The sequence below is a fragment of the Dermacentor variabilis genome, chromosome 3 (assembly GCF_050947875.1).
Source record: "Dermacentor variabilis isolate Ectoservices chromosome 3, ASM5094787v1, whole genome shotgun sequence".
In the NCBI taxonomy this organism is placed as follows: domain Eukaryota; kingdom Metazoa; phylum Arthropoda; class Arachnida; order Ixodida; family Ixodidae; genus Dermacentor; species Dermacentor variabilis.
In genome coordinates this window covers 217,278,978-217,294,421 of record NC_134570.1, presented here as the reverse complement: position 1 = coordinate 217,294,421, position 15,444 = coordinate 217,278,978, and the positions used below count along the sequence as shown (strand labels likewise).

General features: G+C 45.1%; 1 protein-coding gene across 1 annotated transcript in view; it reads left to right on the top strand.

The window, feature by feature from the left end:
* Positions 1 to 15,444, top strand: part of LOC142574424 (cytochrome P450 3A9-like) — a 421,036-nt gene that overhangs the window by 107,309 nt on the left and 298,283 nt on the right. The window contains exon 4 of the mRNA XM_075683508.1: positions 14,263 to 14,359. Within this exon, the coding sequence (XP_075539623.1) occupies positions 14,263 to 14,359 (97 nt within the window). The remainder of the gene's footprint in view (positions 1 to 14,262; positions 14,360 to 15,444) is intronic.

The window sequence follows — 15,444 nt, the reverse complement described above, 5'->3', positions numbered from 1 at the left end:
TAAGTCGATGTTACACAAAAAGCAGAAGCAGAAAACGCATCCATCTCTGAAAGTGTAACAGAGGCCATGATGACAAGATTCTCCCAGTGTCATTGCATCTACAGCTTCCATAATTTCTCTAGGCAGCCGTTCTCTACAGAGTGCTAGCTTCCTCCTCTACAATGCGCTCTCGACATCTGAGCGTGCATTGTAGAGGAAGAAGCTAGCATTCTGTGCAGATCGGCTGCCTAGAGGAATTACGGAAGCTGTAGATCTAAATATGCTGGGAGAATCTTGTCAGTACGACCTCCATTAGAAATGGATGCGTTTCCTGTCAGAAAACACACACGAATTTTGGCTTCTCCTTTTTGTGTATGCTCAGTTTATTGCTTGTCAGCCAGTCTTTACTCGGTGTGTACATTAATCTTTTTGTTGTTAGATCATTTTGGTTTTCTTGTTCGTCCTATGTGTTCTGTGGTGCCATTTGCAGCCAGGCTATTCATTACTTTTTTAGACTGCAACAAGTCACTTGAATGGCCCTTATGGTGCTTCTGTTTATCTTATAAAAGCTTTTGTTTGGCCAATGTAACAAGAATGTATAGTGTGAAGCAGTAAGAACAGGGTACACTGACTAATTAAAATGTTTATTGTGAAAATGCGATGATCTGTAAAGGTCACCAGAAAGTAGTACAGCAATAAAACCTGATAAAAACTAGTGCTTGATGAAACCAGACATAAAAGCGGGAAAGGGAGAAAATAGGTATAAATATACAAGTCTAGAAAAAAAAGAGATTGTGATCCCCAAGCGTGCATGTGGCTACCTTCCAAGAAACTCGTTTTTTTTCAATGGCATGGAACTGCAAGGGTGTGCTTGCATAAACAAGCTGTCAGTCTCTATTGGAATAACAACAGTGTTTCTTGAAAGGTGCTGGCATGCAGGACTGGCAATGATGTTCTGCCTGCACTTAGAATTTTTCTGTATTTTCTTTCTGTAGCATTTTTATTTATGTTTGGCTGCATCAAGCACCAATTTTTATCTAGCCTTCAAATATGTCTTTTTTTTTGTGGAGGAAACACGGGGAAGACGGGAGATGGAAATTCAAGACGATTAGCAAAACGAGAACAAGGCGAAAGCAGGAGCCAACGTTTCGACAAATGGACCTTGAAGAAGACAAGACCACTTGTCGAAACGTTGGCTCCTGCTTTCACCTTGTTTTCGTTTTGCTTATCGTCTGTCTTTTTCAGTTAATTTGTATAACTCGCCACAATTTTAGAAATGAACCTCAGTTGGAAGTTAGTCCTCATCCATCTCTAGTGTCATCCTGTTGAATGCTGCTTCATGCGGTGCACCCTTGCAACATTTGCGCGTGCGTGCGTACGTGTGCACGCGTGGATGTGAAATCGAGCCCTTGGGCGGAGGTATCGTTCTTCTCCTGTGCTTCCTCAAGAATTCATTAACTATAGTGCAACAGAAACACGATGGATAAGAACGAAGTGAACACACAAAGCGCTTCGTTCTTGTCCGTTGTCTATCTTTTGTGCTTTAGTTAATAATGAATACACACCAACTCGTCCAGTTTTCAGTTCTTATGTCGGGCTTATAAGCCCGCTTGTGTACTGGAATATCTGCATGGCTATGTGTACTGTAATTTAATTTCTGGCCATGTGCTGGCAAGTCGCATGTCGATCTCCTGATTTTCCTGACAATCTCGTGGGATGTCCAGGCCCAGACAGTTTCTGGTGAATCCATGCAGGTGTTCAGGGTGTTGTGCAGGGTGTAATGTGCACTACCAGTGCTGCTTTGATTGCTTTCAGTTCAGCTTTTCTAGATGTAGGACGAGCTAGAATGGTACTGACTTATATGGGGTTTAGTTTTATGTAGTGTCATGCTACTGTTACACTGCTATTGCCACATCAGTGTACTATGTGTGCCTGATGTTTGCTTGCATATTCATGACTAGCAACCTCCTGTGTGTGTTTGGCAGTAGAATATAGTCTCCTGGCCTAATTGTTTGCCCCCATATTGCATGGTATGAGCTGGTTGTGTTTCAAGGTCAAGTGCTCCCGAGGTTGTTTCTGAAGGGAGGTGTAGTTGTCTTTGCATCTCATATGCTAGCTGGCATAGTATCTTGGGACCAAGTTCTGAGCTCTTGAGGCAAAGAATTTGTGCTGCAGGCTGCAACTCTACTCTGTCTAGGTGCTTGTTCGTTTGCTCTTTCTCGTAGAGGTCTTCAAGCATGGTAAAGTCGGAAATACCTGTTATTACCTCATGCTTGTATTCGATGAGTCGTCTTTTTTGTGTGCTGCTGGTAATTCATACGGTACCATACCTTGGGCAGCATCTGCGATTTTCCGTAGTATCCACTTATCCACGCCCCATGATTTCAAGATTATTCTTTTCGCCAGGTGTAGAATTTGCGTCTAGGCATGACATAATTCTTTTACCCACGTGCTGGCTCTGCCGTCATGGTCTTACACTAGCTCAGGATTTGTGGATGTTGACTTGCAGGTATGTTTCTCCAGCTATTGGGAGCACAATGTGCAATCTGGAGTAGTTCTTGATTCTAATCTTGTGTCCGACGTCAATGTAAGCTGACTGATCAGAAAGCGAGAGGCCGACTGGCCAAGAAAGCCTGCAGTGTTGTGAAGGGCTTGTTGCATCATTCTTGATTTCTGTATAAGATAGCTTTCCCATAGACTGTAGTACACCATAGGCTGTAGTACTTCTTGTAGTATGCCTGTGTTGTTGGTGTGGATGGGCCAAATATACCTCCAACTATTACCTGGAATTTTCTGTCTTTCAAAAAGTTACTGTTTACCTTAAGTGCTCTACCAGAAATTTTTTGCTCATCGTACGCCTTATAAGAGTAGCATGAGGTACTGCTGTTAGAAGCCTCTTGACTCTCTTCATTCTTTCATAAGCAGCATTACACAATGCCCCGCAATAAGGTTACTGCTGTTTATGGCCCACTAATATCTGCCAGAAGGGACAACTCTTGAAGAAGGTTTTCTTTGTGCTGTGTGTGCGACGTAGCAGGAGCATTCATGTCTTGACATTTATACATCTGTAGAACCAGCTTCCTGACAGAGTACTTGCTATACCTGATTATGCTTATTTGTGCAGTGCTGTTGAACAATACATATTGATGCAATGAATGTTTACTCACTCGAATTATCACGAAAGATGGTTGTTTTACAATTATGCCTTTTGCTTTCGATTGGTGTTACACGTTGCATAAGCATGCCCCCTATGCAATAGTATTTTGAAGTTTAAGGGTTGAATAAAAGGTGATGAACTAAATCTAAGTGCAAGAGACATTTTTCACCTATGACTCCCATCGAAATGCGACTTCCGTGGCTGGCAAATCAAGCCCTCGCCTTGAGTTAGCAGCAGAATGCTATAGCCACAGGGGCAGGAGAATAAATTGAATAACAATATTTTTGTCTATAGATTTCGTTTCTTGCCTCTATGTAAGTAGAATTTGGAATAAGTTTGTCATTGTAAAAAAGCCCAGTTTGTGGTCCTTTATTGAATAAACCACATATTCTGTGTAGTTCAAATGCAGAAATTTGTTCTAAAATCCCCGGGTGATACGTTCTTGCAAATAGCATGGTATTTCATTACTTATAGATATAGTCATCACATCGGGTATCGTTATAGCGGTTTACACACTAATACGTGTGATCAGAAACTGATTAGAAATTTCTTAGAAACGTGTAAGACACGAATGTTTCTGCACACTTGATGAGCTGTCAAAGTGCAAGAACTGCTTGTACTTAAATGATTCGAAGTTTTACAGGAAGGGATGCAACTGGCTGACTTCACTGCGCAGTTTTGATTTACTTTTCTTTAACGTGCCGTTTTCTACTGTTTTATCCCTACAAGAGCATGCTGCTGGCCTACTTTTCGCATTGTTGCACGAGTTTTACATGACGGTGCAGGAGGGTACATTGTCATTGTGTCACTATAGCAAGCGAATAATTTACTTGATTTACTAGCTGTAGAGTTAATTACCTTTGAAAGCGAATGTTAATACAGGTGCAGTAAGGATACGAAGTCCGCAAAATATTCTATGCTCATTGGTTTCTGTGCAAAAAAAAAATTCTCCAGAGAACAGGTGCAACTTACCGTGCATTTAATATTCCAAAACAAATTAACGACGCTGTTTGTTCGAGCCACAGATTTATTACTATCGTAGAAGATTCATTACGATAGCCTACACTTTTGCTCTGTCGTTGCACGCGTCGCCTTCACCCAAAAAGGTCACGTTCTCGTGACGCCTGCGGCAGAAAGGACGTGCCACGTCCACCGACAAGGTCTGTGAGTGGTGGCGCTGGCTAACGCTCCCAGGGTTTTACTAGGAAACATAAATACCCAAAAACGTGGATGGGAAAACGGCGCCGCGGTAGCTCAATTGGTAGAACATCGCACGAGAAATGTAAAGGTTGTGGGTTCGGTCCCCTCCTGCGGCAAGTTGTTGTTTCATCCACTTTGATTTCCGTTAATTTATCGTTTCCTTATTTCATTTATTAAGCACAAGTAATTTCCCTTTTGTTGTCCTTGGTGTCAGTGTTTGTTGGCTTCTTATGATATTGTTACGTAGGAAGACACCGACGAAAAGCTATTTACAAGTATATTTAGAAGGCAATACGCCGCAGTTGGCCAAGAGGCAACAGTCCGCGCTAGCTTCCAATCGTCGTCGTCGTCTTCTTACTGCTCGGCTCTTCGTCATTGGAAATACTATCCCGTAGCACTACCCCTGGCGGCAAAAGCGCCGTCCCGGAGGGACTAAAGGCCGGACTCTGAACCAGTATAGTAGGTCTTGAGCCTACTGACGTGCACGACATCACTAGATGCCAGAGTAGATGACGAGGTTGAGCTCACAGGAGCAATTTCGTACGTCACAGGCGTCACCTGGCGCAGCACGTGATAGGGCCCTGTGTATCGCGAAAGGAGCTTTTCTGAAAGTCCGACGTGACGAGAGGGCGACCTCAAGAGCACGAGTGCACCACGCGAAAACTGTACGTCACGGTGGTGGGCGTTGTACTGACGCTGCTGCGTGGTTTGCGAGTCCGTCAGTTGAGCACGCGCAAGCTGGCGTGCATGGTCGGCGAGGGCGATGGCGTCGCGCGCATACTCGGTTGTTGAGGTCGCAGCAGGAGGAAGTACCGTGTCAAGGGGCAAGGTCGGTTCACGAGCGTAGAGTAGATAAAATGGAGAAAATCCGGCGGTGTCGTGCCGGGAATAATTATAAGCAAATGTGACGTAAGGAAGGGCAACGTCCCAGTCGTGGTGGTCCTTCGAAACGTGATTGGACAGCATGTTGGTAAGAGTACGGTTTAACCACTCTGTCAGGCCATTGGTTTGAGGATGGTATGAGGGAGTCAGCTTGTGTTGAATAGAGCAGGAATGCACAATGTCGGCGATAACTTTCGAGAGGAAGTTACGACCACGGTCAGTAAGCAGCTGTCGCGGGGCTCCATGCACTAAGATAATGTCACGCAAGAGAAAGTCCGCGACGTCAGTGGCGCAACTGGTAGGGAGAGTCCGCGTGATAGGGTATCGGGTGGCGTAATCATTTGCGACGGCTACCCATTTGTTCCCAGAGGATGATGTGGGAAAGGGACCGAGGAGGTCTATTCCAGCACGAAAGAACGGTTCCACAGGGACGGTGATCGGCTGGAGATGACTGGAAGGTAGCACCTGAGGTGTTTTCCGACGCTGGCAGGGATCACAGGCAGCAACATAGCGTTGGACGGAGCGAGCGAGACCAGGCCAGTAGAAGCGGCGGCGGACGCGATCGTACGTGCGGGTTACCCCAAGATGCCCTGCAGTGGGTGCGTCATGCATCTCAAAGAGCACAGTATGTCGTAGATGTTTTGGCACGACAAGAAGATCAGGGCCATCAGGCAGGAAGTTCCTTCGGTACAGAATGCCGCCCTGGAGGACATATCGGCGAACGGATGCGTCGGTAGGTGTAGAGCGCAGATGCTCGATAAGTACTCGCAGCGATAGGTCTCGGTACTGCTCATCGGCGATGTTAGCGAAGGCAGACACAGAGAAAATGCCGTCGGCGGTACTACTGTCGGCGTCGTCAGGCTCGTCTACCGGGTAGCGAGACAGGCAGTCAGCGTCCTTGTGTAGTCGGCCAGATTTGTAGATGACAGAGAACGAATATTCTTGGAGGCGTAAGGCCGAGCGACCAAGCCTTCCTGTAGGGTCTTTCAAAGAGCGTAACCAGCAAAGCGCGTGATGGTCTGTGACAACGGAGAAGGGTCGGCACTATAAGTATGAGCGAAACTTCGCAACCGCCCAAACTAGGGCCAGCCACTCACGCTCAGTGATGGAATAGTTGCGCTCCGCGGGTGAGAGGAGCCTGCTGGCGTAAGCGATAACACGGTCGTTGCCGCGCTGGCGTTGTGCCAGTACTGCGCCAATTCCGTGACCGCTGGCATCAGTACGGACTTCCGTAGGCGCAGAAGGATCGAAATGGGCCAAAACGGGAGGCGTTGTGAGAACGTCGATTAGATGCGAAAATGCAGAGGCCTCGTTATCGCCCCACTGGAAAGGGGCGTCTTTTTTCAAAAGCTCGATTAGTGGTCGAGCTATGGCCGCGAAATTTTTCCCGGAACGGCGGAAGTACGAGCGAAGGCCGATGAAGCTGCGCACATCCTTGACACACTTTGGAACAGGGAAGTGCCTAACAGCATGGATCTTGCCTGGGTCCGGTTGCACTCCGTTCGCGTCAACGAGATGTCCAAGGACGGTAATCTGGCGACAGCCGAATTGGCACTTCGATGCGTTAAGTTGCAGACCGGCTCGCCGAAAAACGTCCAGGACTGCTGAGATGCGCTCGAGGTGCGTAGCGAATGTTGGGGAGAATACTATAACGTCGTCCAAGTAGCACAGGCACGTGGACCATTTGAAACCGTGAAGAAGGGATTCCATCATGCGTTCAAAAGTGGTAGGATCGTTACATAGACCGAACGGCATCACTTTGAATTGATAAAGACCGTCGGGTGTTACAAAGGCAGTCTTCTCGCGGTCGAGATTGTCGACGGCAATATGCCAATAGCCGGAGCGAAGGTCAATAGAGGAGGAATAGCGAGCACCGTGGAGGCAGTCAAGGGCGTCATTAATCCCAGGTAGGGGATACACGTCCTTTTAGGTAACCCTGTTAAGGTGCCGATAATCCACGCAAAGGCGCCATGAGCCACCCTTCTTTTTTACCAGCACAACAGGTGACGCCCATGGACTACATGACGGTTGAATAATGTTCTTGGCAAGCATTTTTCGAACTTCGGTGTGAACAACTTGACGCTCGGCGGGTGATACTTGATACGGGTGGCGATGAATAGGAGGGGCATCGCCGGTATTAATGCGATGTTTAACAGCTGTTGTTTGGGCTAAAGGACGATCGTCAAAGTAAAAAATATCTTGGTAGGAAATCAGAACGCGGTAGAGCGCACGAGCGTGCTCGGACGGCATATCGGGCGCAATCATTTTCTTAAGTTGGCGATGGTACAAGTTGCCGACTGCGATGGTAGAGGAGGATCGGCTGAATTGTCGTCTACTGAAATCGAAGCTACGGAGTGATCCTCGAATGAGCAAAGTTGGGCCAGATACATCCCGCGTGGCAGCACTTGTGTCGTCAACCCGAAATTGACCACTGGCAGGCAGACGCAATTCGCCGTAATAGATAAAACTGTATGAGGTACTGTTATCCCGTGTGTAAGGAGGACGTCTTGCATAGGAGCCGCGATGTAGTGACCGTCGGGGATTGGTGGGGATGACACGAAGTCAACGTAAGTCAGTGCCGAAGGTGGCAAGCGAACGAAGTCGACGGAACTGAGGCGAGTAGGGTGTTGTTCAGCGGGATCCAGAACAGGCAGGTCGAGGCGGAGAGTACTGGCGGAGCTATCGATGAGAGCAGAATGTGCGGAGAGGAAGTCTAAGCCGAAGATGATGCCGTGGGTACAGTGAGCGATGACTGTGAATAGCATGGTAGTGGAGCGATCGGCGAAGGAGACGCTGGCGGCAGACATATCAATTACAGGGGCTGTTCCGCCATCGGCGACACGGACAACAGGCGTCGTGGCGGGCGTGATTATTTTCCTCAGCCGGTTACGTAGGTCAGCGCTCATTATTGACAAATGCGCCCCAGTGTCTATGAGAGCAGATACAGGAACACCGTCGACTTGCACGTCAAGAAGGTTCAGATGAGTGCGCAACGTCAGGAGAGAATTTGGCGGCGTAGGGAGCAATGCAGCGTCACCTCGAGGCGCTGCATCGTCTAGTTTTCCGGCTGGGAGCGGCGTCCGAAGGAAGGCTGATCCAGTCCTCGACGTCTTCGCCATCTTTTGCCGAGAATACGCCAGGATCACGCGGAGCGGGGAGAGTGTTATAGGCCGTCGAAGTGGCAGCAGATGTCGGAGCCGGCGGAGTCAAGTTGTCGTCGCCGGGAGCCATGAAGGAAGGCTCGCCGTACCGTCCACTGCGAAGCTCCGAGACGAGGTACAGGGAACGTCCACCTCCACCAGATATGTTACGTAGAAATACACCGACGAAAAGCTATTTACAAGTATATTTACAAGGCAATACGCCGCAGTTGGCCAAGAGGCAACAGTCCGCGCTAGCTTCCAATCGTTGTCGTCGTCTTCTTACTGCTCGGCTCTTCGTCATTGGAAATACTATCCCGTAGCACTATGACTAATAAATAAATCGGGCCACTCGGTTAAGCACAATGCGTTGGCGGGCAAATTGGTGCGGATCCATGAATACTTGTTTAGCGCAATACAACGGACACAAGAAAGGCGACAGGACAAGGCGCTACCAAAACATCAGGTTCATGAGATGACACAGACACACAAAAGTCAGGGCCCACAGTAGAAGAAAGATAGTTCAGCACATTGCGTTGGCGGGCTAGTTGGTGCGGATCCATGAATACTTGTTTAGCGCAATTTTTGTCTGTCTGTGTCATCTCCTGCACCTAATGTTCTGGTAGCGCCTTGTCCTTTCGCCTTTCTTGTGTACGTTGTATTGCGCTAAACAAGTATTCATGGATCCACTCGGTTAATCGCATTCCTTCTCGTTAATTAAATAACGAGGGTCTCGAGTCCCGCCACATTGACGCCTTCAGGTAGTATGTGTGGGTTTATTCACCAGTCGCCTTCATCCAAAAAGATCACGTTCTCGTAACGCCTGCGGCAGAAAGGGCGTTCCACGTCCGCCGCAAAGGTCTGTGAGTGGTGGCGCTGGCAAACACTCGCAGGGTTCTACTAGGAAACATAAATACCCAAGAAATTGGATGGGCAAATGGCGCCCATCCAATTGGTAGAGCACCACACGCGAAATGCGAAGGTTATGGGTTTGGTCTCCAGCAGCGGCAAGTTGTTTGTGCATCCACTTTCGTTTCCATTAATTTATCGTTTCTTTATTTCATTTCTTAAGCACAAGTAATTTCCCCTATGTTGCCTTTGGTTCAGTGTTTTTTGGCTTCTTATGATATGATCAACATATATTAGGGGCTCATTTCAATGTGCTTTGAGCATCCTTTCAGTGTTGACGTGCAACACTGCTTTGAATCTATTTCAATGGTCTTTCAATACTGACATTCAACAATACTGCAATGTATTTCCAATAATATGGTTCAGCACACTTAAACAATGTAGCAATGAGCTTTCAATGTTACCCCTCAAAACATGTCAACAGTGCTTGAAGGCGCTTTCAATAGGGACATTAGATTTGGCTTCAGAAATGAACCAGCGACTCCTGAAATGCCTCAATGACGTTTCAGTATAATGTCTCAGGTCAATTTGAACACTTGTCAGCAACATCCTTAATATTGTTTCAACAGAGTACCAATGCACTTTAATGTGACTTGTACAGTACCAACGCTTTTTCAAAAGCTTTTCAACAATTTTTAGTGGGCATAGCTGCAAAGTGTAAACCCAGGTTTTCGGCGACGATGAGAAAGAGTTGCGAAACATGTGGTTGCTGCTTCTAATCTTTGATTGATGAGAAATGGGGCTGCAGTTTTGCAAATGGTCCCCGACATCAGTACTCTAGATATTGTGTGGTGAATTGTGTTCTCCATGTAAGAGGCGGTTTAGCATCAGGGGAAAATGTCAGTTTCATCCGACAGACGAAGCATCGATTGTGATTGCATATTATGAGAAGCTGTGCGAAGCAGTGGTAGTACTTTTTGTCAGCCGTATAAACTTTTGAAGATTTGATTACTAACTAAAATACTGAACATGGGGTCACGCTGGCAAGGCTAGACACAACCACATCTCACGCGATAAATTCGGACAGCGAGTGTCCGCTGGCGTGAGAAAGAGTGGCAGGAACTGCGAGCGAATTGCTTTTCGTCCTGACTCTCGCTTCAGTGCTCACAGAGTGGCAAGAACGCAACGTGCACGAAGCCATCAGCCCTCGACGCACCGAAGATTACTTACAAGCTAAGGCCCACGTGGCCGCCCTCAGCCGCGCCATACATACAGACGGCCGATGCAGAACGCCCCCTCCCTTTTTATCTCCTCCTCTGCTTCCTTTCAGGCGATAAAACGTGGCATGCTTCCTCCAAATCTTCCCCCGTTGTGCGCGCAAGATCAAGCCATTTTACCCTATGCTCAATCGCGGTCACTGTTTTTTGGCAGTTTTTTTTTTATACGGAACATTAATGCGACAGCGATGGCGGCTCTGACTACCCAGTGGAAATTGACCTGAAATATCATCATGCGTATTATCGAAATAAAAAAAAATACATCTGAAGCAACAAATGATTGCGAAAGACGTCATTTTCATTGCAACAACTCTCGATGATTTCGGGCCTCTTCTCGCACACCGGAAGTTTTATAGCCGAGTCCGGTTGTGGGTCAGACTAGCAGCACGCGAAATGATTGACCCGCCTTGGTAACTTTATTAGGAGCTTCCAAAATCTGCCACTTAAGAGCTGCACACGGCTTAAAAACGAGGAGCATCGAACACACCACCGCCTGTTATCAGGCGGTGGTGTGTTGAATCGATGCATACTGGTAATAAAGGCTGTGCTCAATTTATTAATAGACGCTCCTCCGATAATTCAGTCGTGACGTTGCCAACAATAGCTTCGGCGGTGGCGCACATTGTCTTTTTAGCAACAGTGATGCTACGCTCAGTCATAATTTCGTATATTTAGATGTGACTTGCGGGACCTAATATAGCACGGCCGCGGGCCGCTACAGATCTTCTCGTGGGCCGGATCTAACAAGTACTTTCATGAAGGGAGGCGTTTAGTGCCAGACATTATGCAGAACCAGCAGGAAAAAGCAGCCGCTACTGCTGCCGTCAAACCTGATTTTAAACTAAAAGGAGTTGGTTAAAATATTCACTAAAAATTGCCCAATGTGAATCACTTTATAGGAAGTGGCATATGCCTGAAAAATTTTGCTCGGTTAAAGAAAATGTGGTTTACATTCTGGGTAGTTGAACGTTGGTAAAAACTAACATGCTTTCACCATTTATCGCAACCAGTTTTCGCCCTAATTGTTAGGACTTGGTAACATTTTAGCGTCCCGTTTCAATATGGTTGTGTCTCGCGAGGTTGTCAAAATATTAGTAGTGTTTGTTCTCAGCGGAGCCCAAAAACTCGGCTCAGTTATAAGCATTCTTATTTATATTAGAATGAGGCGGAGTCACTGCCTCAAAGGCGCAACGCGACTCACCATACGGGGACCATGCAGAGTTTCGATAATCGACAAAATTCCTTGAGATTAGGGAAAATAATACGTTAGGTTATGTAGAGTTTGGAAAATGCGTTGTTAGAAGAAGCCGGAAATTTTCTTGGTCACTACCAAAGCTATTGCGTTAGGCAGGTCGTTTTAAAGGAGAATGGCTCTTGGTAGGGCGGAGTAGTTAGATAGCCTTTCCGTAGATGCTGATAAAATTGAACCGGTTATATAACCGTTCTGACCTGCAATGAGGAGTTTAAAGAGACAGAACTAATGGTGCTGTATTCTGGATTTATTTATAAAATAATGATAGAAGGGCTATGCCACCACGATCATGCAAAGGCTGTAGTCATAGGTCGAGTTTAATTCGTATTATGCTTTTGGTACAGTCATAACAACGCCAAATAAAACGCGTAGCCCTATTCTGAACAGATTCAAGTTTTTGGATCAAATATTTCTGACGGGGAGACTAGACGGATGCAGCGTATTCATGTTGAGGTGAAACAAATGTTAGATAAGCTAATTTACGAGTGCCTTTAGTAGAATTGTGTGACTTGCTTCGTGGGTGCCCTAATGATCTGGAAGAATCGGCGCATATGTGTACGCAACATGCGTTGACCACGAACGAGTCGCAGTTAGGTTAACAACAATATATTTATGTTGTATAATGTGCAAAATAGTGACGTTATTTATGCGATAAAAACTTAAAGTTAATATGATTGCATATAAAATAAATAAAAAAGATGCTGATGATAGATGCTGACGATATTCATTCTGTGGAACAGATTTATTCATTCTTTTTTATTTAATGATTACCCCGCTTAGCCCGAATGCGCTATAAGAGGGGGATAGAATGTCGAAAAAAAAACACATCTTTATTGACACAGCACACTTGCTGACTTGATAGGCAATTCTATTCACTAATGGAACGAACAAAATTAGTTAGCATATATTTTAGTTCTAGTGCGGCATTTCAAAATCTTGAGTTGATGATCAGTGCGTGCATAGACATAATGAGGCCTGTGTAAGTATGTTTCCTTTCGGATGCTGGTTTTACCAGGAAATATTTGATAAAGCATTCCCAGTCTCAATTTTTTTGCGGAGAGAGGAAAGAATTTGTCATCCTATTTCATTTTTCATATTGGTATAGCTATCGGTTCTCGAGTACCGGCATAAGACAAACCTTGCTGCTCTGTTCTGGATTGTTTTCAAGTTTATCACTTAGTGTTTTTTTGCCAAGGGTCCCACACGGCACAAGCATACTCGAGCATTGGGCGAACGTATGTTAGGTGGGCAGTTCAAACACGGTGGCGGGTGTCTCAGGTTTCGCTGTATAAATTTTAAGGTCCTGGCGGCCTTAGCTACCACTGTATGAACGTGAGCATTTAGTGAACAATCGGCTGAGAATGTCACACCTAAGTATTTATAGTGTAATTTTTGCTTTAGAGTGTTGTTGCTGGTGATATACTCCAAGGTTAGCCTGTGTTTTTTACGTGTAAAAGTTACATCAACGCGTTGAAATTGCAGATATTGAAAAGTTAGTATTACTGTGTGATGAAATGATGCAATCGGGGAGGGCTACAGCATTGGCTAGACTCATACTACATCCAAATTAAGGAACGAAAAAACTAAAGTAGTGTTATTAAGGCCAGGAAATCATTTAGTCCCTCCACGCTAAGCAATAGTTCTTACCTCTCGTAGTATTGGAGTTCTTTAGTGTCAAATGTCATTTATTTGGGGTTTTTCATGAACATACTATTCTCCTGCAATATATCCTATGAGAAATATATATATATACCACTCAACAACAAAAGTAGCAAAATGGTGGGCACATTAGGTCGTGTCAGATATCACTTAAATTCATAAATATAGGTACTTGCGCATAAATCACTGTTCTATTCGTATCTTGATTCCTTTCAAGTTTTCTGTCGAAAAACAGATTCTGATTTCTACCGAAATTACCTGGAAAAAGAAAGATACATTCGTCTCATTTATAACACAGCATATAGATCACCAAGCACTGATATTTTTCAAAAGTCCGAGATAATTAGCATATATAATTAGATATCGGTTAAACAGAAAATATAAACCAGCGGCTAAAATAAAGGTACATAACGAGGAATGTCTAGCGCACGTAGAGCAAAATAGAGTGGATTACCCAACAACTCATGGTTAGCTTTAGGTTCTACGTACACCGTGTTTGAATTGTAGCCGGTGCCTGTGCTTCACATTGCCCTCTATTCTTAACAATGATACTAGAAATTCCTGACATTTTCCCTTCCAAATATCCTGAGCTAGGTGAACTGAATACGTTATTTTAACTATTACAGATTACCAATGTCATTCTCATGCGAACTCTTATATTTGTGATTTTATTCTTTTATGCAATGTATTAATGATTGTGTAAGCTGATGTTGTAATAATTGTGTGCGCGGTAACACGCCGAAGCCCAAATATATTTAATTGGTGGATGTAAGTTGGTCAAGGTGCATAATTGCAAGATTTCCTGCAGTCCTGCCATCAGTATTTGTTACGCATTGTGTGAAATAAATTCATTACCATTATGCGCAGTACATTCACCATGGCTACTCCGACACTCATGGTCGCTGATCCCGTCTTGCTGAAAGACATCATGGTCAAGAACTTCGGCTCATTTCCGAATACAGAGGTGAGCAATTTCATTTACCTATGTTAATCCCATTGTTTATCAAGGATACTTTTGCGAATACCATTGCGTAACAAGTTTCCCTTGACTTTGTTGGGAATATTCAGCTGTACAGACTTGCACGAACATCTATGGAAGAAGGAACGCGGGACGAGCTTCAGTGCGAGCTCTGCTAGCATTATAACGTAGAAGAGCAGAAATTTCACTAGCTGCATTTCTTCCAGCGTCATCAGCGCAATTTTATGGGTAACAGTGAGCTTACTGCAATGAAGCTGATGAGTATGTGTACCGGGCAGCGATTGAGCAAAATCGAGTAGTTTCTTGCGTGCAGTTCTTTTGACTTGATAGTAATCTTCCGATACTGAAATATTAGGAGATGTTAGCTTTGAATATTGTGCCACGCCATGCTAGCTTTTACTTTAAAAGCTCGAAATTTAACGATAGCAAGGTGTCATTTTCACGTGTCTCTGGACAACCCAAACAATGTGTTTTTTTTACATGGCGCTTGCTTCGAAGTCTGAGCTCCAAATCGTAGCGAGCAAATCAACGTCTGTTCCCTCACTTACCAGGTCTCATTTTTGTCAGGTATGCCAAAGAAACATTAGGTTGTACCGTCGTGCTATCATGTAGGTGATTATTTGAATGAAGCAACGACTTACCTAATTAGTAATCTATATTTTCTAGGGAAGTTCCAAAAATGCATTAATATTTGTTTCGGCCGACGCAAGCAGCCTTCCTATTTAAATCTATTTGTTATATGTTCTTGTTTTCATTTGATCTTACCAATCGCTGCTACCAAGTACGTCTGTACTGAAGCACACGAGTTACAGCACGCACTAATCTTGAAAACCCTGTGCAATAATTTAGTTATGGCGTGAACCCTCAGGAACGGTACCACACTCTAAAAACTAGGGAAGGTATTGCAAGAGTGAAGCGGCCGATTTACTCTTGAAAGCATTGTTTTACTCTCGCAAAATGTCGAGTGGAGTGAAATGCATTGTTCGCTCCACCACCAAGGAGAGAGTGAAACGTGCTTTTCACTCTACCCTTCAGAGAGAGAGTAGCATGTCCGTTCTACACTTGCGGCA